This window comes from Alligator sinensis, unplaced genomic scaffold (genome assembly GCF_000455745.1).
Source record: "Alligator sinensis unplaced genomic scaffold, ASM45574v1 scaffold254_1, whole genome shotgun sequence".
In the NCBI taxonomy this organism is placed as follows: domain Eukaryota; kingdom Metazoa; phylum Chordata; order Crocodylia; family Alligatoridae; genus Alligator; species Alligator sinensis.
The window spans coordinates 2,599,868-2,624,174 of record NW_005841953.1 but is presented as its reverse complement, the minus strand read 5'-3'; the positions used below and the strand labels follow the sequence as shown (position 1 = coordinate 2,624,174).

The 24,307-nt window shown below is 39.5% G+C and overlaps 1 protein-coding gene across 1 annotated transcript in view; it reads left to right on the top strand.

The window, feature by feature from the left end:
• POU6F2 (POU class 6 homeobox 2) overlaps positions 1 to 13,540 on the top strand; it is a 368,518-nt gene extending 354,978 nt beyond the window's left edge. Inside the window, exons 8-10 of the mRNA XM_006020446.1 lie at positions 269 to 437; positions 9,748 to 9,916; positions 13,014 to 13,540. Coding sequence (XP_006020508.1) covers positions 269 to 437; positions 9,748 to 9,916; positions 13,014 to 13,518 — 843 coding nt within the window. The 3' untranslated portion in view covers positions 13,519 to 13,540. The remainder of the gene's footprint in view (positions 1 to 268; positions 438 to 9,747; positions 9,917 to 13,013) is intronic.
• The last annotated feature ends 10,767 nt before the right edge of the window (positions 13,541 to 24,307 follow it).

Genomic DNA, 24,307 nt, shown 5'->3' with positions numbered 1-24,307 from the left:
CTGCTGCTCGTTTCCATAAAAAATACATAAAGATCCTGTCAAGTATTTAGCTGCAGGTATAGAGAAATTATTTAACTACACTGGGAAAGTAATTGTTTGACAGAGATCAAATGGCCTCTGGTGACTTCTGTCATCTTAACTGTACATGGTATTATAGCCTCCTTCATAGTTACCTATATGGAAATAGCAGGGAATACCATGGTGCATTTGAATGTTTCTTATTACTAGTATATTTTCTAAATTTCTATTTTTGCATTTTAACATATAGCTCCATCAGCCATCCCAGACGCAAGTGGGACAAGCAGCCTCACAATCCAATCTTCTGCATTTGGCTCACAGTCAAGCATCTATGTCTCAAAGCCCAGTACGTCAGGCTTCCTCTTCTTCTTCCTCATCCTCCTCCTCTTCAGCTTTGAGTGTTGGCCAGTTAGTCAGCAGTAAGTATTGGTCCCTAGCTCTAGCTCTGTTTCTCCTCTCTGTTTCTCTCTGCCATTTGTTTATCTTCCTGATCTACTTTTTTCTCCTTTTGCATAATGGGCAGTATATTGCTAATATACTGAAGTAATCCTTGTCAGTGAGAACTGCTGAGTGTTGTGATGATGAATAAGACTGGGAGTAAACATGCCACAAGAAATTGCAAACAGTACTAAAAGTGGTCATAAACATGGTAGGAGCCCTTGATTGATTGTCCTAGTAGTGGACTTAGTGTAGTGGCAGTCTATCCGCATTCTTAAAATGAAATGGTAGTTCATATCATTTGGGGGAAAAATCAGCTAATCATATAATGTAATGAACTATATTACTTAGAACTTAATTGGTAGCATGTTCAATTTGTTGTCCAGGCTGTTTGTTTTTATTGTTGTTGTTGCTTGTTTGTTGTTGTCAGCATCACCATCATAGCATGTTGAGGCCAATATGCATCAGGACTCCATTATGCAAGGTGGTATGCATACATTAAGTAAGGGACGGTCCATGTCCAGAAAAGCTTACAGTGTAAGCTGAAAAGAAATACAAAGGGTAAAAGAGGAAAGAGAGACACAAGTATGTGACGTGACTGTCTTCAATATTATAAACCAAGTCAGTTTCTGAGCCAGAACTATAACTCAGCTTACCCAATGCTCAGTCCTCAGTCCTTTTCCACTGAAACATGCACTTCACCTAATGCCAAGTATTGATCTGGTAATATTTGTACATGTATGAGAGAAGCATAACAGGTTGAAATAAAACGCAAAAATCACTAAGGATCTGCCTCTCTGCAAGGGACTGTACACCGTAAATCTTAGTCAGACGGATTCCACTTACTTATGGACAATTACATGGACAATTGTTTCTTGACCTTCAAGACACCTATTCTCATATTCCAATCATACATTTCCACTGGATATACCTCTGATTTTTGGTGGCTCAGGTCCATTACCACAATGAGACCTTCCATGTGGCCTCTCAGCAGCCCTGAGAAATTGAATCTTCACCAAGGTACTCTCAGTAGTGGCCATGCACCTCAGACAGCAAGGGGTCCATCCCTACTTAGACGATTGGCTGGTAAATATGGTACCTCAGCAAATATCACCTCACTGCTGCTGATGCTTACCCTAGGCCTGTGGCTGAATACTTGAAACAAATTGTTGCACAAAACCTGGAATTCTTAGGACCCACTTTGGACTCTGTAGCTATGATTACGCTTCCATGAAACTTTCAAGAACAATGCTAATCATACCTTGATCACCTGCTCAAGCTTACAAATGCCAAAAATGGAAATGTGGTGGTGAAGCCACTTTAAGGGAATCTCACAGTACTCCTCTCATGCACACCATAGACAGAAATAGACCATGACATCCAGAGCTTACCTACCACAGGATTTACTCATCTTGATACTCAACTATCACCCCACTATGACTGCCAGGACTTACATCTCCATTCTTGGCCATGTAACTGCCTGAGCCTTTATGATGCTATGTCAAACTTCACTTCAGATGCATGCAATCCTGGGTACAACAGTCCACTCTCTAGGGAAATATGTGCTAAGTACAACAGTGATGATGCCCCTGGTAATTCAGTCTGTGCTGGGGTGGTGGAAGGTTTCCTTCATTGTGTACAAGGGTTACAGTTCCTCCCTTCATCAATGGCAATCATGATTGACGCCTCCTTGGTAGAATGAATAATATGTGCCAAATGACCTCAAGGAACAGGGTGTCCAGATGTTACAGAAGACAAAAGTTCAGCAAAAGCAAAATAGGAAGCATGTCAAGTCATCCTACACTGCCCTTAGAGAATGTCAAGGGCAGATTATGATAGACAACTATGTTCTGCACCAACAAACAGCATGAGGTTCTCCACCCCATGCAGGAAGTTTGTTTGTCTATGACAGTAGTACTTTTGCCATTAAATATACCTGTAAGCAAAATAACATTCCTGGCCTATGGGACAGTAAAATAGATTGTATCAAGCAGATTCATGTCCACACACCACTAGTGAGAAGTCAAGAACTTTGTTCTCTCATCAATATTTACAGGCTGGAGCCATCTGGAGACCGACCTATGTATGTTGTATGTCAACAGGAAGTGTCTGTTCTTCTGTTCCAGAGCAGGTCTTTGTCCTGAATCCCTACATGATGCCTTCCTTCTTGCATGATCAGGAATTCTTCTGGACACTTTCAGTTCACTCCTCTGATTCTGGGGGCTCCACCAAGTGATACAGAACACCGCTAAGATGATCATGCTATGCTCATGTATGGCCAAGGCAATTTTGGAACCAAACCATCTGCAGATATCACTGACATCATTCATCTATGCTTCATCCAGATCTGCACTGCCGACATTTTACAGCCTGGATGCTGGATGACTTAAGGAAATAGAACATGCTCTGCCTTTATCAGACCTCCCAGTTGAAAGAAGAAAAGAATCAGTTATACTTGCTTATCTGGCTATGTAGTCCAGATTCTCAAGATGATGCCAGGAGTAAAAAGTCCATCAGTGATTGCAATTGTACTGAAATATCTGCTATATCTTAAACAAGTGGACTTATCCAGCACCTTGTTTGAAGCTTCCTAACTACTGTCAGATCCAAAATACTAGATTATGCCAAAATAAAGTTGCTTGTACAATTCTAATTCAAATCCCACTTACATATTTGCATTGTGATTCAGGCTCCAATTACAAGATCCTATACATTTTTTTTCTGTGAGATCCCAGCTTTATTCAGTAGCTCTGAATGGATCTGCTCTGAGGATGAATCCGGACTATGTAGTAACACAAATTGTTGTCTCCAGGAACCTCCGCCTCATTGTTACAGAAATTGGGAATTGATCAGTGAGTGAGCAGGGAATCACAGGAGAAGGAAGAATTATCTCATGATTAAGGCAGTTAAATATCAACCCCACTTCTACTATAAGTCTAATGTGATAGCAAGCAAGTCATTTAAACCATTTTTGTAGAGGGTCAGTAATGTTGTGCTCCATGTCTTCTGGACAATAACCAATGCTATAATACCTTCTGTAAAAACAAATAGGGCAGGAAAGATAATGCGGGCCCTTATGCTGGCCTTCTTCTATAACACTATAACCTGGGGGCATACAAATAAATTAAAAGGTGAAAAATTTAAAAATATAAACAATGTCTAGTTTTGAGAAAGTTGTATTACTTTCCATTTCTCAAGGCTTTAGCCATCTTAAATTCACCATCCAGCTCTGCCTGAGGTAGGATTTGTAGTATTCCTGGTATAATAAACGAATATAAAGAAGGTAATACTTTCAGGTACCTCTGTATGAGGTAAAACTGTTACTTATGGTGACATCTATTGAGTTATCTAATTAATTACTAGGGCACAATTCTGCCACTCTTACAATGAGCAATAACTTGCTCTACAACAAAATCAACTTTAATCAGTGAAATTACTAGAAATATTGTTATTTACTTTGAACAAAGGTGGCATAATTTGATTCTTAATAACTTTTAAAAATCCTGTATCATCTGTTTTCTTTCTTTTTTCTTTTATTCATTTTTTTCTTTCATTCTATGAACATATTTTCCTTGCTATGTTATATCTATTATTCCCCAATATTTCCTAAAATTGGTTAACCCTTTTAAAACTTACATCTATTTTCTCATATTCTTTTTTTTGCTGGAGATTTTTTTACTACAGATTTTTCACCCCTGGTATCCTGTGATACATTTTATATTTCATATTTCTTTCCTTCTCTCTCTGACTGCCTTTTTCCTTTAATTTTTTTTTTATGTTAGCTACTGTAGTTTCAAATCTGGCAGTTGTTAGTCCTCATTCAGGCAAAACTCCCACTCATTTATTGAACCAGGTCCTTGCTAGACCTGAGCAAGGACTGAAAGATTTATTCCTATTTTTTTCTGTCTGTTGGTATTGTACTTAGCCTTTTCTTTTATACCGGTTCTCTTCTCTACTCTGATATCTTTTTCCCTTTCCCCACTGTCATTCTTTTCTTTCTCTCTTCTGCTTTCACTTACTAAAAAGAAAAATATTAGGGGTCATCTTTTTCCTTTCCCCTCTTCCAATTCTTCCCCTCATTGCTTGACCTCTCTCTTCATTCATTTCTCTCGTTTTCTTACACCATCTCTCACTGAATCCCATTCCCTCTCTTTCTATCCACAATCTTTCTCCTTACAAGTAAGCAAACCACAGCAAAGAGTAAGTCTACACTGCAAGCTTCCATATAGCTAAAAAATACCCAAGCAAGTTTTAAACTATGGAGCTTGGCACAGCCTAATGTATTCTGCTCCAAAGCTGATTATGCTATGGTCACAGTGTAGATTTAACTATTTCACTCTTCCCCACTTCTTGTGCTTCCATGCATTTGCAATTTACATTTAACACCTTTCCTCACCAAATTAACTTTATTTCCCTAATCTTGCCTGTTACCCACTCATCCGTCTTTGACAGCAGGGAAGCCACCCTTGTTAACATTCTACACACAAGGGGCAGGTCCAAGAGAGCATGCACTTGCTATATGCAGCACCACATACCACACGCACCGCACATGTAGGTGTTTCCGACACTGCTAATTTATACTGCGGGGGGTGATTTTGACATCGGTTGATCCTGGGGTAAAAAAAAAACCACGCCTGAAAAAAGTGGGGTAGCGCACATGGCAGCAGTGTGTGCCACCCAAAACCGGAGCCTGGCGAGCCAGAGCCACACTCCAGCTGCCAGCCAGGCTCTCTGATACCAGATAGCCACCTTTGGAGCCCCAGGATTCCAGGTAAGGCTGCTGGGGCCAGCCCAGGTGCTGGCCTCAACTTCCCCTATACTACCTCGGGCAACTTACCGCATACCAGACTACATATGCACAAGAAACAGCTTGTTCCAGGTGTTCCCCTGGGATAAGCAGGAGTGGCACATACTGTGCCACTGCACTTTGTCCCTGGGAAAAAGCATGTGTATGCTTTTCAGGACATGCCCAAAGAGTTCTTCTTTCCTGGAAGACATGCTATTTTCAATGGAGAGTTTTATGTCCATTACCAAAGAGATAGAAAGATATTTGCGCTCTTCAGGACAAGGCAGAGCACACACCAAGGCCCTGCAAGACTTGTACTATGTTCCTGAAAAGCTGACACTGGACAAAGACTTCTCAGCTATATAAGTAAGCTTTTCAAAGGACAAGGTTGGGAAAACCCTGTAAGAGCTTTAGAATTCACTGTTTTGATACAAGATCCTTTCCTCCTTCCCAACTCTAATCCCCAGCACAAGAGTGAGAATTTGTGGCTTCTTCTTTCTCTTGTTCACTTGTAGAGAGATTTTCAGTATACCTGTCTCCCTGGAGGCCTCAAATAGTTCATTCTTTGCTCAGCAGGAGCCAGTAGCTACCTAAAAACAATAAAGTATCAAACCTCAATGTACATTCGGTTCTTTAATCTATGTTTGCACAGACCATGACAACTCAGTGTAGCTGGCACACACCTCCTTTCCCCCAACACTGTACCACCCTGTCCACACTGTCAACTATTTTTTTTTAAATGTATTCAAATATTGAAGGAGAAATTAAGATATAAGGGAAATTATAAACCCAGCAAAAAATGGCAGTTAACTTGGCAATAACATACATAACCTATTACATAACAGAGTGTCAATTGAATCAACTAGATTTTAAAAGATTTTATATGTTCTTGTTTTCCCCAAGGACTTCAGTGAGGTTTTGCTCTGTCTAAATACTATCAATCTAATTCAGAAATCATTCTCGTCAAAGTTCAGGGATGGGAAATTTTAGAGTTCCAGTTCAAGCCCATCTCTTCTACTAACTTCATTATTCAAAACTCTTTACATAACATGCTGCTAATTCAGCAGTTCTTCTCTAGAAGGTGTCTACCATACATATCTGGATCATCCAGACAAGCACAGATGTGCAGTATATGGCGCCACAGACCTGTCTGCAGTGCCATACACCTCACATGCAGGTGTTACCCATGATACTACTTTGCAGCAGGGACGCGGGTTGGGGCGGGTTTACCCAGATCCTGGGGTAAAAAAAACCTATGCCAGAAAAAAGTGGGGTGATGCACATGGTTGCAGCATACGCTGCCCAAAACTGGAGCCTGGCCAGCCGGAGTCATACTCCAGCTGTTTGTCAGGCTTCCTACTTTGGCTGCAGCCCTGATAGGCCTCCAGGATCCCAGGTAAGGCTGCTGGGGCCAGCAGAGTTGCTGTCCCCAGCCTCCCCTATGGCACCTGGAGTAACCTGCCATGCACCAGAGCTCACATAGCACGAGTGTTCCCTGGGGACAAGTAGTAGCAGCACAAGTTGTGCCACTGCTACTTGTCCCTGGGGAAACAAATGTCCGCACTCATTTGGATGCACCCATCAGGTCTTCTCCTCCCCCATTCTTTGATTCCATGGTAAGTTTTGTTCTCACTTGCAAGGATGAATTCAGCCTACTTCTATAGTCCAACATCTCCATTGTAGAAAAAGACCTAAAAAGCAAAAAGGTTCAACTGCAGTAATATGCAGCAGAATTCAACCAGAATAATGTCCAAACCAACAATTGCTTGGCTTCCTATGTCTATTTTGATTTCCTTCCCAAAAGCAATCAGTGATGCCACCAGTCCCAAGCAGTCATAAACTATGCCCATAATGTGCTGTTTAAAAATTTCAGGACTCCATTCAGTGCTCTATGAAAGGCTGATTTGTCCACAGGGCTGTGGCAATATCCCTACTCACAGCACTAGAAAGGGAAAGAAGGTAGTAAGGGAGCCTGCTATCATTTGGATCACTCAGAGAAACTGCGAAACCATTGTAAGTTATTGGGTCATTTGGCATCTGTACATTTATGAGAAGATTTTGAAAGGGCAGCTTCACACCCCACCTCCCCATTGTATCTCCTTAATAACCAATATGTTGTATAAGTCATGCATTTACCCTAAGTAGGAATATCTCATATCTTTAAAGAAAGCTGATACTTTTAGTGTGGAGCTCACTTGGAGCCCTTTCAAAAGAGCAGCAGCTGAAATGTTCTGATTGTTATGTGTGAATGAACCAAGAATGATAGAAATGTAGCAAAACCCTCTTCAACTTTAACACTACTTTATGCTATATTTGTATGTAGGTACATTTGTTTGTACAGTTCGTTTATATGTAATTAGAGTGTAACATCTACTGCCCTTTTGAAGGTTCCCCTTTTGAAAGGACCACAGCTGTGTGCATGAGTGACTGGTGCCTCCTGAATCTGGCGGGGGCACCCGCAAAAGCTGCTGATGGCAGCGGCCCTGTCAGGGTGGGCACCAGCCCTACCAACAGCATCAGTGTCGGCCATCGGGGGGGCACTGGCCCTGTCAGGCGGGGCATGTGCACCCCCATGCTCTCCCTACCAGTTGCCTATGGCTGTGTGTCCACACCCTTTGTATAAACAGTAGAGTGCTGTAAACCTGAAGAATCTCAGGCAAGTTCACACAAAATAATTACAAATATATATGTATGCATGCATGTGCCATAAGTTGGAATACTTCATATTTTTAAAGACATGAAAGATATGCATATGTCTATACACACACACATACAGATTTTAGTGTGTATGTGGGTAAGTGCCCAGATATACATACACACACACACACACATACACACATACACATAAAATGCATGAAATAAATGTAATGTTAGTTGTCAAGACATGCAGCTTCCTTTGGCTTCAACAAAAGTTGAAGTGAAGTGCTCATCACTTCTCAAGATTACATAAAATATGTGTGTGTTTCCATATGTATAACATCTGTATATATATGCATACAATAATCTAGGGACATAGCCTCATGCAATTTCAATTTTAAACTGCAAGCCTTTTGCAATTACAAAAGTGAGAGGCATAATTGTTTTGGTAAAACTTCTCTATTTCTTGTTCAAACATTCTAATCATTGTAGGCTATATCTATATACTAAAATCTCCCTCTCGTTTTGTCTCTCAGTGAGCTAAAAGACTTTTTATAGGGAGTTTCAATCCTAAGGGAATTTTTACATCAGGGTTATAAACCCCTGAAAATAAAAGCTTTGTTACGGTAATGCTGACAAGCCCTTAACTATAGCAGCACTAGCAGGAGCCACTGTAATATAGTGCTCAGCTCTATAATGTAGTCTAGCACAGTCCTCTGACAACTACTTGCATTTACAGAAATTGATGGGTTATTGTGCTGAAAACTTTTCACCTAAGAAGTCTCAAGAATGAGGTGAAGAACAATAGAGATGTCTCGCTGGGAGAATGGCTTCACTACACGGAGGATTGAACAACACTTTGAAATCTTCCACCATCCCAGTCCCATGCTGTCTCCAGCTTGGTGAATGCTTTCATTTAGCCAGGGATCAGTAGCCTGGGAGGGAAAAAAGTTTCATTCTCCAGCTGTTGTGTCATTTCCCTTGATAAGTCCTAAATTGACAGAGTTATCCAGCACCAAAGGAGCCTTCCTGTTGTAGACATCCTTTATTATGTGCCCTTTCAGGGACAAAGGCTTCTGTGTCAGTAAACTGCTATGGAGAAAAAGGACAAATTTATTCTCACAGCATCATGAGCATTATCGTCTGAGGGTCTAATGTAAAAATAAAAAATTGTGCAGTATTACCATCTGAAACATGATGGCACAAGTTGCAAATGCTCCACTCCTCGATTGCCAGCCCGATAGGATGCAGAATGAAAACCATGAAAGGTTGTTTCACCCAAAAGCATGTTTTAGCAACTGATTATAACACTAAGATGTTTCAAAGAGAAATATCTTGATGGTTTACTTTGGGTAGCATTTAGTTTTGTGATTTGCATTTGTTCCAGACAGTATAGAAAAGGCATCATTTCAATGAAACCATCATCCCATTTTCATTAGTTATGTGTATTTTAAGTCCCCAAGGATATTAATATATATATCAGCCCCTTATGTGAGTCAGGGATAATAAGTGAGTATTATTTGTTGAAACTAGGCATGATTTCCAAAGGTAGAAATGAAAATGAGGAGCCATGTGTTGACTTCCCTAATGCCAGCACCTAGAGGAAATTAGGCACCTGGCCAATTGTGCCAGTTATGCCTTTCATGATCTCCTTCATAGCCCTGAAGTGAACTGGAACTACCTTAGTCTGTAAATAATTAGCATTTTAGCAAGGACATAAATCATAAATGATTTGTAATACAATTGAAAGTCCCTGCCTTATTTCTCAAAGTGGAAGAACCTCATTTATACTTCAGAATAAAATACATAGTCTAAACTGCTCATATGTGATGTGAAGAATTTACACCATTGAAAAAATATTTCCACAGATCCTCAAACAGCCACCGGGGAGGTGGACGGGGTGAATCTGGAGGAAATACGAGAATTTGCCAAAGCTTTTAAAATCCGGCGCCTGTCTCTTGGTCTGACACAGACTCAAGTTGGCCAAGCTCTAAGTGCCACAGAAGGCCCAGCCTATAGCCAGTCTGCTATCTGCAGGTAACAAGTTACATAATATGCTATATTCTCCTCTCTTCATTCTTAATTTTACTTATTACTCTGATTTGGTTGGGGAGGGGAAGGGTTGGTTGTGAGTATTTTAATTATATGAACTCATTGCTTCCATGGGGGACTTAGACTAACAAATAGTGTTGGTATCTGGCAGATGAAATGTGCTTACTGTGTGCCCTTAAAGTAACTTCAGTCTTTTCAGGCTATTTTTTTAACAAGTAGGAAACAATAAATATGTTCCTGGCATTGAGATTTAATTCAGTAGTGGAGCTGGAGCCCCTGCTGATGCTGCATAAGCACCAGCTGACCCTCTTCATACTGTGCTATTTTCTACAGATAGGGTTACTGAACAAACATTTCATGGCTGCATCCCTGCTAAGTTAAAGCCTGTATTACTGTGGTTTGCACTTCATATATAGGATGTTAATGATGATTTACCTAGGCAACACAGAAGGGGGAGAAAATTAACCTTCATGTTATCTTGCAGACTTTTTGGCATTAATCTTTTATCACCCAAGTGTTTAAAACAAGCACATCCAGAAAAATGAGTAAGATTCTACCCTGCCCTCAAAAAATGAAGTCTTGACAGAGTTAAAGTAGTTAGAGGCAAATACCATGTATGCATGTATGTATGTTACACTAATCCCATGTTTATGCATGAGGTAACAAACACACTTAGGTAACAGCTTTTTCCTCTTGGGCAATGCCTTATAGTCTTCCTCCATCAGCGAAAGCCAAGAAACCAACTCTAAGCTCATTTAAGTGGATTTTGTTCTTGGTGATCCATGAAATGCTCTGTCTTTTTATCTGCTCTTTATACTTTTAATGTATTCCCCATAGAACGGAAGTGTACTTTTCCTGCAGTTTAAGACTAAGGTTATAAATAACATCAGTATGGGGTAGTGAGCTTGCAGCTCACATTTTGCTCAATGATTTTCCATAAAACCCATTGATTGTTGTTAAATACAAAAAGCTCCATAGGATCCTCTCACTTCTATAGCCTCCCCTACTGTTTTTTCTTATAAGATACCTCCCTGTAGAAAATAACCTTTATTCAGTCTATACAAGGATACTACTGCTGGGAAATTTGTTTCAAGACTTGTATATCGTTATACCAAACAACATGTGCTGAAGCATCAACACTAACAAGCAATGGCAATGATATGAATGCTATTGTCCCCTGTTGCTAGGCATTAATTTTATTTTTTTTCTCTATGGTTGATTGGTAAAGAAGACCCAAAACAAGCAGAGTTCTTAGCAATTGCCAATTTGCTGGAGCTTCACATTCCTTCTTTTTTTAAACATGCCATATTTAAAATGTATAAATTGCAGTTCTCTCTGGTTTATTTCTTTTCCTCCCTCTCTTATCTTAAACCACAGTTCCAAATAAAAAAGTCAGGATGTTTTAAATTAAAATGAGGAAAGGAATTCCTACTAAATTATGAAAAATCATGAAAGACACAGTTATGATTAAGTTGGATGTAACTATCCAAGGGTCAGATTGTAGAGCTCCTATACTGGACACGATCTTTCTCCTTCAGTGGTCCTATTGACTACTGAGGTTTGTTAAGAACTAATTTGCTACTGAACATAATGAAGCATTCCTTATCTGCTCGAAGTCTATAGGGCTGTATTCTTTTTTACTTTTTTATCCCCTTTCCAAAACTCTGCAGTGACTATTCACTTATTAAGTAAGGTTGCAGGCCACTTTGGAAACAACCTGTTGGAAATACTGAATTCTACTTTTCCCTTCATGGTAGCAAAAGAACAGTGAGTTCCACCAGAGAAATATACCCAACAGTTAGATGTTTTTTGGAAGTTACTCTTCATAATTATTTCTTCTCAGTTATTTGCATGTGAAATAATGTATTTCCTCCTGGGATGTTTTCTGAAGTTGCCACTTGCTGAATCCAAAGCTCTCTTGTTTTGACACTGAATCAGTATCCTAAAGTCTAGATTCTGGGTCAGTACACATTAAGGCATGGGTTCAATCTGCCTTTTCTTCCAAACATCCTTCTCAAGCATATTCTGCTTAGTAATAGCAGTGGCATTTCAGCACCACGAGGCCTGGATAGCTCACTAGGATGTCATGCCGTACTGTTTGCCTTTCAACATTGTCATTTTAATGCTTGGGGTGGAGAGGGGGGCAGTATAAATTGACGTTACGGGATTTGATGAAGAATTTTAAATGTAAAGCTGAAGCATATCAACCTGATATACTGAAGAAGCAGAAACTTATACTGGAAGATTTGAAATGTGAACTCAGTTCTTATGTTTGTTTTTAGAAATAATTAAAGTTTTGTGTAGCTGTTTCTCCAGATATTTCATAGTATTTGTAGAATCTGGTCTAGCAAAACATTTTTTGATGGCAAAATGATATATAGAAGACCTCATTTACAGGAAATGATATCATTCTGGTACAGTTTGCAGATATCCCACAATAAACTCAGCTTGGTGCCACAGCATATTAGTGCACTATTATGCTGGGTTTCATCTGGAAGGATGAGTCTGTCTTAACACATTGTGGGGGTATTCAAGATAATTACAATATGTCCAGCTGTTTCAGCTGAACACTACAGTAGCTATGGGAGTCTTTTTTCCTACCAAGAGAAGGGACATGGTGTTAACTTGCATACGGTGAAAATTGCTTTAAAATAAAAGGAATGGAAACTGAAATTCAGAGCCTGGTATCCACCACTGCTTTGTATTACTGAAGTGATGCCATTTGGACAACACAAGATCGAAGACTAAATAAAATAGTTAATCACCAGTAAGAAATCTTAAAGAGCTATTATCTCTGATGTCATTTCCTGTAATTAGGTTTGGATTTGCAGCTTTTGAGAATGACAAAAAGCTGATCTTGAAATATGAATATTGAACTGATAGTTTGTATTATGTAGCATACTGAATTCTTAGAAATTTGTCAGAGTGTTCATTTTGTGTTAGCTTGAATATATATATACCTATCTCATGGCTTTCGTAATCCATTGTAAATTACCTCTGCCAGTCAATTAGTCAGGCAGGCAGGAAGTCCCACCCTGGCAGAGCATCAGTGTAAGACTCTTCTTTCTCAATTTTCCCTCAGACACACGATCCTGAGAAGCCACTTTTTCCTACCACAGGAAGCCCAAGAGAACACTATAGCTAGCAGTCTGACAGCCAAACTGAACCCTGGCCTTTTGTATCCTGCCAGGTTTGAAAAGCTGGACATCACCCCTAAAAGTGCCCAGAAGATAAAGCCGGTGCTTGAGCGGTGGATGGCTGAGGCTGAGGCCCGCCATCGAGCAGGTATGCAGAACCTTACTGAGTTTATCGGAAGTGAACCATCCAAAAAGCGCAAGAGGCGTACCTCATTCACGCCACAAGCTCTTGAGATCTTGAATGCTCACTTTGAGAAGAATACGCATCCCTCTGGGCAGGAAATGACAGAGATTGCAGAGAAACTGAACTATGATCGGGAAGTAGTTAGAGTTTGGTTCTGCAATAAGAGGCAAGCATTGAAGAACACAATTAAACGTTTAAAACAGCATGAGCCTGCAACAGCAGTCCCTATGGAGCCCTTAACAGACTCTCTGGAAGAAAACTCCTAAAATAAAACCACAAAAAAAAACCACCAACAAAAATTTAACCATTTGAACTCTGTGAAAAAAAGCTCATTCATCACCCTTGTAAGTAAAAGACTGAGAAAACTACAAGATGGACAGAACAGTTTATAAATGTCCGTGGGTTTTCCTATATAAAAACAAAACAAAACAAAATACACAGCACTTAGTGTGTGTGTGTGTCGTAGAATTAGTTCCCAAAAAAAGCCAGTTTTTTTTAAATGGACTTAAAGTAAACCAAATAACTGCTTACTTTTTTCTGTATATTATGAAAATGTGAACACGTTTTAAGGAAAAAAAAACAAAAAGAAAAAAAAGCTTTTATCTGTTTAAAAGAGAATACAAGCCTGCCACCTGGAGGAATGATGGTAGCCTTTCAGGTATCAAGTGCTGATTCACTATGAAAACTATTAACCAAAGTCAGAAACATGGCATTGCAAACTAGATTGTTAGTCTACTCTTTTACGAGCATAAAATTGTGTTATGAATTTTTACATTTGTACTTTACAAAGAAGGGAAAAGAGGATTAATTTCTCCCATCCTTTATCACACCCCCCCCGCAGGTGGGTATAACAGGTGTTAAAGCCATTCCACAGTGTTCACCTTTTTTTTCATCTACACCGTTCTGCAATCTCCAAGTGTTTGTGTGCCAAAATAACTCCTATTGATTGTGAATTGTGGGGTTCGGCATCTTTTTTTTAAGGTGTCATTCTTGATTTGCATTTCTGTTTTGATTTTTCTGACCCATTTTTGCTGCCTCCTCCCCAAACCCATACCCCTTCTCCTTACCGTGTTTAAAATTTTTAAAAGCGAAACCTAAACACTTTCATATAGATGTGTTGAAATGCAATAGAGGACAAAGAAGGATTAGGATTGTGTCTGATGAACTGTCAACTTAGTGCACACACTGAATATTGTGCTCATTGTCGACAGCATAGCTTGCGATTTCTCTGTCCTTTGGCCACGAACCTGGAGAGGTTACCAAAACTAATTTTGTAATATAAATATAAACTGCACACTTAGTTCGATACTGCATCTTTGTTCTGGTTTTGTGTAAAGCAATTTCTCTCCAAAGTCTGCTAGCCAAAGAAATTTCTTGAGATTCTGATGAAAACAAATGGACAGGCCAAGAAGTAATGAGGACATTTGGATCTTTATACCATTATGGACTGATTTACTGGTAGTTCTTTCATCCTGTCTGCATTATTTTTGTCCTGGTTTCGATGTTTTCCCTGTCAACTACTACTGTTTGACAGTGTGTGTGTGTGTGTGTGTGTGTGTGTGAGAGAGAGAGAGAGAGAGAGAGAGAGAGGGAGGGAGGGAGGGAGGGAGAAAGTGAATGAGTGTAGGTAGATAAGGGTATGAGCTTGTGTGAATGTGTACTGCCATGGCAGGCCAAACTAAGCAACCAGGATTTGGGAACAGTGCATTGGAAATCCTTTGAGAATAGGGAAGGAGGTCACCTGTGACATGTTTCATCTAAAAAAATATTTTTAAAGCAACTGATCTCCATGTCTTCAGTTCTGGATGGATTTTGGCATCTTCTAAAACATTATGGTTATTGGATCAAAAAGTATGATTCTGAGAAGAGAGTTAAGTTTTTGGTTTGTGGACCTGACCTGCAAAGCTCATTTGTGGATCCAAGCATCTTCTGAGATCTGATCCAACAGTTTGATTTGGTGCATTATAAAAATAGAGGGCACATCCTGATCTAAGCTTCCTGAAAGTTCACACTTTGGATATTGGTTGCACTTATTGTACAGGCAATAGCTCTCATTTACGGCAGTGCAAATCCTGATTAACTCCACTGACTTCAAAACAGTTGGGTTTGATTTGAGACTAGAGTTCTAAAGCCTGCAAATTATACTTGTCTTGCAGAGTTATTCTTCAAGTACTCAGGACTTGATTCAGAGCCTACTGAAATCAATGGAAGGACTTCCAATGACTTCACTGGGCTTTAGCTCTGGCCTTCTGTGTTGTATAAATGGAGCTCAATCTGCAGAATGAAAAATTCTCTACATAACCCATGGGATTTCAAATCTCCAGATGTCAGCGTCTGTGACTAGAACTGAATCCAGATGTGAGCTTTCCCAGTGTCGGAGGTTGAGAATGAGATATATCCACTGGCCTGGGTTAGGCTTATGTCTAGTGAATACTTATTAGGCTGTAAACTTCTTTGGGGTACATATAAATATATTTTCTTTGTTGTTTTTTCTGAGGGCAAGGGAAAGAAAGGGAAATTGTTATAGTCACTTTTCCTGCTGTTGAAATGTAAATATACCTAGGGGAAAAAATCCTACAAATTAACTGCAGGTAAATTTTGTAAGGGACTCAATTCAAACTGTGCATCGAAGTGGAGAAAGAGGTAACTTCACAGCAACTTCTGTCCCTTTGACTCTTTCTTTCTCTGTACCCACCTGTATGGCTAGTTCACCAATAAAGGTTAAGTTGTAGTATACTTGTGGCTACAACTGAATGGAAGTAATGATCAGGAAGGCACCCAGAAACCAACAGGGAAACTATGAAGAATAGATAGTGCTTGAAAGTGGATGCTTCTAAAGCCTTACCTCTCCAGTATGCTACAAATTGGGCTTCAGTATGATCACCCATTCCACCACTTCTGAAACTACACACACAGGAAAAACAATTGAACAGATCCAGGAACAAAACAAACTGCTCTTTGTCTAAAAAAAATAGATTCCTGATTCTCCCAGGAACTGCTCTAAATTCTACATAGAAAATTTCCCCAAGAAGAAAAGATAACTAAACACTGTATGAAGGATGCTAAATGTTTAAAAATACGCTGGCAGCAGTTACATGAGGTCACTTCTGTTCCAAAGTATATATTGAAAAAATATAACCAGGACAGTGAAATTGTAAAATAAATATAAATTGCCAGCTTGGAACAAAAATTGATGTTCATTCCACGGTCTTAAAATCATTCATGTGCAGTGATTTCTTTTTTTTTTTTACAGTTTTCTAATTTTGTATTATGTTTTGTAAATTATTTATAAGGTGTTGTAATGCTTCTTTTATTAATTTTTTACAAACAAAATTTTGCTATAAGGCATAAATGGTGCCTGAACAAATTCTTTGGAAGATAAATTCTGTGCGATTCATATATCTTTTTGGGCCATATATATTGTTTTATTTTATTACTGACAACATTTCTGATTTCCATTTGTAAACAAATTTCATATCTCAGTTGCATTTAAATACCTTTTAATTTTGCATGTGACAAAAGGTAGGTTGCTACCAATAAATGAAACAAAAGATTCCTCGATAATATGTGATTGTATACTGGTTTTGCCATTTGTTTAAAATGGATTTCTTTTAAAAAATATTGTTTGATTAATGAACCAACAGTTAGTTTTTGTTCTGTTTTTTCTTTTTTATGTTTTCCACTAAAAAAAACTATTTCAGACAGCTTAAGAAATTCAATGCATTCAAAGATTTCCAGTTTCTTTATGTTATAACCGCAAAAAATAAAAAGTAAAAAATAAAAAAAGAGAGAGGGAGAAAGAGAGAGAACAAGAAAGCAAAAAGGAGCTAGGAAGGAACAAGTAGAGGCGTATCAAAGAACTCAAGCTATAACCAAAAAGAAATATGTAAAATGCCTTTGCTCGTCTTCTCAATGCTGGACCAAAGCTCAATGTATGTAGGTATATGCACATTGTATAGATATGGCTAAATGTTGCTGACAATCTCGCAATACTAAACTGTTACTATTTAAAAAAAAGAAATACAAAAATAAACTGTTCATCAGTGTTTTACCTCAGCACTCTACTTGTACCCAGTAAATGACCAACATTCAAATAAGAAATAAAAATGAGAGGAAATTGATTTCCACGTCAATGTTTGACTGTAAAATCTGTTTGGATAACATTTTGTAATGAGCTTTTTGTCATGTGATTTGCTTGTTTCCAACTTGAGATTATGTGGGGCACATTTGTTTATTTATTGTTAAGAAAGTGATATTATTATTATTATTATTTTTGTCCTATGTGCTATAATCTACAGAATGGTCACCAGGGTCACTTATGAAGCACTGCAAAGAGATCTGCTTTTCCATGCATGGAGCATGCAGCAGGAAAGATGGCAGTACCAAATGGACTGTATCGCGTTGTTTAAAAAGTACTAATAATTACAAAAGGAGTTGATGTGGTGGACTTGTGACCAAGAAGTCAAACTGGATATTTAAAAGCTCCTTACTGCTCTGACTTTGAAACCAAAGCTGATTTATCTGCACAGGTTGCTTAACATTAAAAAAAAACTGACAAAAACTGTACTTAATCTAGAGCAATATCTGTATGGTCAGTAAAAGCTGCACTTTGTGTATTTCTTAACAGCTTCAGATCTGTCACTTTTAATTTGTACCATAAAAATAAAGAATTGTTTGACATGAAAAATAGGCTTCTATCGTGTGTTTGTCTTAAGTCTCATGCATTATTCACATGATCAGAGCTCATGTAATTTCACATCAGTTCAATACAAAAATAGTTAAATGCTTGAAGGAAAAAATACGATTGCCACCACTGACTTCACTTTTATCTGTGACAGCAAGCGCTGTTTCTCAGCATATAGAAATACTAACAACAAAAGTGAGCTTCTAAGTTAAGGTTAGCAATATCTTATTAATTTCTGTGTGAATAAGGGATGCAGAATAGAAACACTATCCAGAGAGTATCGTAGTATTATTCGGGTAAATTTTATATTATCCTCAACACCAAATGAAACACAGCTCAAATAAAAGTTCAGGTCAGAACCAGTGAGTCTTCCAGCATACCACAGCTTCCTGAACAAAGCAAGGTAAGTGAAGGAAACAAGAGACTATAGTTAACTAAGTCTAATACTAGGTTTCTCTGTTTATTTCAGAAAGTTTCTCTTACATTTTTACATACTTTATGTATCTCATAAGTTTCACTCCTCATTTCTGCCTCTAGCCTTTGTGACTATGGCATTGGGTAGAAGATCCTTTTGGGTGTTTATTATGGGTCAAATAATAGCTGTGCTAGTACAAGTTTATTATGGACCAAATTATGTCTAGGCTACTACAAGCACACTACGAACAAGGAAATCCTATCACCTCTAGTGCTCCTATGATGCATCAGGAACAGAGGGTAGGAGGGTGGAGAGTGCTAGCACTCCATTGTAGTGATAAGGGTTAGACTTTGGAGACAGTCCCTTACAAGAGAATGTCTGATCAGGTGAGGAATTTGAACATGATCCCTGGGGAGCAAGGAAGAGATCAAGATGGAGGCAGCCACATGGTCTGTGCTGGAGGAACTCCATGCTGTAGTATCATTAAAGGTCTGTTCTCTTCCTCATTCATAGTTGGTGTTATTCACTGCGGGACCTAAATCATTACATCCATAACCCAAAAAGAGATGCTTGTTTGGGTGGGAGTTGCCCCATACCCAACTACTGACAAACAGTTACACAAAAAAGAGTTCCAAGAGCTGCCAGTAACACAAGCCCACAGTGTTGTATATCTGTCCCAGCTTCTAACAGCAGAGGATAACCAAGTCACCTTCACACATACTATGCACCACATCTGTTCTCTAGACTCCAGTGGTGCTCTATCTTTGAGAGCCATAATTGAGACCCATATATTTGGTCTGCCAAAATATTTTATAAGGATGTTAAAAATGGCCACTTGCTAAAAACTCAACACAGAAATTTTCATCAAATAATGATTATTAAAAAACACAATTATGTCTGTTTTGCAGTTTGATAATGCCAAGTTTTCTTGGCAATACTTCATTTGGTCACAAAATATTTTATATGAGCTCCACTTGTATGCATGACATCAACTACGGCATTGACTGGATCCAATCTGCCATAAGATATTGTGGCTTTGTAAAGTCTTCAGATAGTCACTGTGGATTGACAACAGAAAGGTTCTAATATAAGTCCAATGAAAATCACTGGTTGAAACATCATTGACTTTCATGGACTTTGGACCAAGCCCACAGACTGGAATATTCTCAAACATGACTCTCCTTTTTCTCACTCATTGGACCTCCCCACTCAGACCTCTGCTCAGTCCTTGCTGCAATAACAATGGAACCCAACTTAACTTGAAAGCAAGTATGCCTCTTTATTAGACTACTGCAAGTGATCAGTTTGTGGTGTTCCTAGGCAGAGAGGAATGAGAAACTCATCTCCAAAGATACATGGCCTCATCTAAGGCTTTTCTACATTAGATGGTTACATGATCTTATCATTCATTTTATTTCTGGCAAGCGTGAACCTATTTTAGAGCAGCAGTACTTGCTGCTAAAGCAAGTACTAAATAACTGTGCAGTACCAACTGTGTCGTGGGGCACACATGTAGACATGCCCTTTATGTAATCAAATCAAATATGAATTGGACATTCATAGTCCAGTCATGGGGTTACTCAACTTGGGTAAGTATAGCAGAATCGTGCCTTCCAAAATATAAATTGCATTACTAATTCAAAATATGAATGGCTCTACTAATTTAATCCAATCCTCTGGGTGCTAGGACTAATACCAGAAGGTAAAGTAGGCACTGGCTAGACAGTATCACAAAGAACAGTGTTTACCCTCAAGTAACCTACTTAAAGTCCTCTGTGAAATGGTTGTGGTGGCTTCAACCAAGTTTCTTGCGAATACATCCACATAACAAGCAAAATGCAATAGAATTTGACCTCAACAAAAAGATATAACTATTGGCTTTCTAGGTTGTTTGGTAGATAATTTAACAGACTTTCATTCACTAGATGCTCTCTGCCATTCCAGTTAACCATCTGAAGGCCTTCAAGATAAGCAGGCATGAGGATCACTTTTGAAAAATCCTTGCAACCAAAGAGAATTGTATGCTTGTGTGGCAGCCTCTGACAATTTTCAGCATCAAATAAGTGTGATGACCTTGACAACCCTAGATATTCTCCCATACCAGTAACAGTGGAAGATCCTTAAAGGGATTAGAACAACTAAAGACAAATTCCTGGGGGCTCTTCCTATACCCTTCAGCCTTCCTTTTCAGAAGGAGCACTAAAAATGGAAGTGGAGGCCTAGTTCAAAAGTTTGAATGAGTCTGCACCCAAGATTCCTCTGCAGCAACAGAACTCTCCTTCCGCTGGCAAAGTTTTGCAACCTCTTCTGGGTGAAGTAAGGCCACTACCTAGAAGCTAACAGAGGATGTGGGTAATCACTCCTGTACCTTCACCCAACTGCAAGGATCACTCTAGGATGTCTTCCAAGGGCACACCTTGTGCTCTAGAAGTACAGCCATGGAGAAGAGCCACCCAAAGTATATGGGTGTGTATGAAGTTTGGAAGCTAAGCAATGGAAACTGCTGTTTGCCACCAGAACTGCTGCCAGCAGAGGCAGGTAAGTGTAGAAGCAGCCTCAGACCACAGTGCCTGCTGGGACTCCATTTCACTTAATGGGGAATAATCTGCTTTGCAAAGTCTTCAGTTAGTTAATGTGAGATTAACCTTGGACAGAACCTAATATACATTGGATGAAAACCAGTGAAAAAGACTTATAGTGATTTCTGTGGTCTTTGGACACACAGAAAGCTGTGTTGCTGCCGCTGGCCCACATATGGCCTTTGCCTGGTCCCTGACCTTACCCACAGATTTGCCTTATGACAGGAACATCTTCTGCATTCCCCATTTCAACATCCAGAGCTAAGACCAGCTTGCCATGCTAGGAAAGGAGGGTCTTCATACACCCTATTCTGCTGCACAGCCACATTAGGACCAGGTATAATCTAGCCTCAGATCTGGCAAAACAAAGTGCTGGCATTAGAAACATCCCTCTATGAGCTCTAGGGGCTTTTTGAGCAGAAGATTTCTCTTCTGCTGCTCACTCTCACTTCAATTAAGCAAACGCTCAGGAAGCAAAACAGACTCATCAGGAAGGAGTATTCTCCAGAGACCTGTATACCTTTTTATCTAGGGATTCACTGTGTCTATAAATAAGCTTGTTAAGCCAGGAGTCTCAATATGAATTGCTCCTGTATAGATGATGGTGTTCTTGAAAATAATTGAAGATTAAGCTTTTTTTTCCCTTTCTCTCTGCTCTGCAGGCTCACATCCCTTCTATCTCAAACACATCAGTGTGCAGGAGGGAGTGGGTAGTCTAAATTCCTGAGGTCTCTCAATCCCACATATTTCAAATTCAGAAGCAAAAAAATAACACCCTACAGTGGCTCAGCAACATCATCCATAGACACACACAGCTCACCAAAGACATCAGAAACAGTGCACATATGAACCAAGCATCAGAAATAATGTAATATCAAGCTTCTCATTTTCATGCATTTCAAAAGATCCCTGAACCCTCGCTTATCTGCTGATCACCCCCTCTTCATAATCCTAGCTATCTTCCTGAACTACCTCAGCCATCACCCAATGGCCATTAGTGTGAGTACATGCATGTACATATGTGTTGTGTCCAAGTCACAAAATTTAGATCTGACTTTCAGGCAAAACAGAAGCCTATCTTTATCCTTCACATAGACACACACATATAAGTTTGAAGTATAGACCTGACCTAGTTCTCTCCAGGAACTGGAGAACCAAGAAGTTTAGAGATAAAATTCTGTTTCCATCTAAATCAATGGGAATATTTCCATTGGTGCCAACTGAACCATGAATTCTATGCTAGTCATTTGACTTAACACTGTAGCTAGGGACAGACATTCAAAAAGCCTGAGCCTGAATTGTTTCAATCTTTGCAGGTTAGTGTAACCTGGCTAGGCTGAATCAGTTGGTAATTGTACAGACATCCCAGAAATGCAGGCACATGCCTGCAGTGGCTCAGGCTAGCAGCCTGGGGGGGGGGTGCTAGAGCAGCCCTCCCTTCCTGTCTGCAGTGCTGAGCATTAGTGCTGAGGGGGGCATGGCCAGGCCCCAGCAGAACACTCTGATTAAAGAGGGCTCCCCCTCCCTTCTGACCAGCCCAGCAAGCAATTTATAACATAGTGTTTATCACCCCATTAAGAAAACAACAGAGGGACATTAACAACTACCTGTTGATTCTGCCTTTGTCCGGTCTGCCACAGCACGGACCATGGCCAGCATGTGGTCTGCTAGCTAATGCTGAGAGGTGTCTGTGTAAGGCAGAAGGAATGGGGAATCCCTGCTTATCAGGGAGTGGGGGGGGGAGGGGAGCAGGGGGAAGCCAGGCAGATGCCTGTAGTCTCTGCCAAGCTCCAGCCAGGGAGCAGAGGGGAGGGGCCAACTCTGCTGTGGAGAAGAGAGTCCTACCAACCCAGAGAGCATGCCGAGATGCTGGGGGAGTCTGGTTCAACTTAAACTAGCAAGGGGTCTGGGACAGACATTGTATAAACCAGTTTGACCCAAATCAGTTAATTCTGATACAACATTCAACCAGGTTCATCTCAAGCTGGTTTCAGCCATTTGGAAACTGGTTTATGTGCATTGAATGTTCTGTGTCAACCAGTTTCTGATCACTTAAATCAGTTTCTTTGTAATGTCTGTCCCTAGCCTGTATGTGCAGCCTGCACTTTTAGGATTTAGAGCCCATGAAACTGGAGTTCTACCAGCCCTTTCCATTTCTTAAACCATTAACTCTATACTGTATGTATAGAAAGCTGTTATTTACACTGTGAGCATTTTCTCTCTAAATGTACAAAGGAGCAATTCAATGTAGTGTATTTAACCTTTCTTCAGTGAAGAAGCCATTCCTTGCTTTTCTATTACATTTGTCTTTATTCTTTGATATTCTCCATGTAAATATGTCTTTTTTTTTTCAATAGGAGCATGAATCATTCCTAAATAATCCAAAAGAATAATCTATTATCATCGTGCATAAACTATAGACAAAGGAATTATTTTTCTATGATGCCAAGTGCCTGTTTGAGTGACTATGTGTGCAGTTTGCTATATAAAACACCCATCTGGCAAAGATACAGGTGTATGAGTACTGCATTCACCTAAATCAGGGGTTGTCAACTGGGGGTACACATACCCCTAGGGGTATTGGGAAGGCCCCAGAGGATATGCAGCAGGGGCGTGGAGAAGTGGGGGGGTGGGGCCGCCAGCACTTTGCACTGTGCGATATGCAGTGCCTGTGCTTTTGTTTTTGCTGGTGCTTCTGCTGCTGTGCACCACCAGCACTTCCAGTTCCACCCCCTCTGCCCCCCTATTCATAGGAAAAATCATGGGAACAGAACATTTTAAGTGAATATCATACGATAGTGACAGGAAGTAAAATTCAAATGTCATAATCAGGAGGATTCAGATTAGTGATTTAATAATTAGCCCCATCCAGTCTAGGAATAACGACATTATATGATCCATAATATCCACATTTAATTTGAAACAAGTCAAATTTCAAAGATCAACATCTGCAATGGTAAATGTATTCTACACAAATCAAGGCATTTTCACAGAATTATTCACTGACTAATTTTGAAAAAAAAGAGCACATTTGAGAAAATTCATAACCTGTGATCATTTATTTGTTACTAGGAAAAGAGGCAAAATTAATTGACTCAGCTTTGTTAAGAACTATTAGCCCAACTGTCTACCATTATACAGACCACTAACAACATGAGATCACAGTGCATCAAGCTTATGAGGAGTCTGTATTATTTACAACATACTTTTTTTACTGTGGTTAGAGGTGTGATATCAAAAGCAGGTCCCATGGCCCCGGATATCAACTGAAAATGAGAAAACGACAAGTTGCATTTATATCTGGAAATGTCTTGAATTTCAAGATAAAAACTGAAGCCTGACCTTTCTAACCAAGTTAACATTCAAAAAAGTTAGAT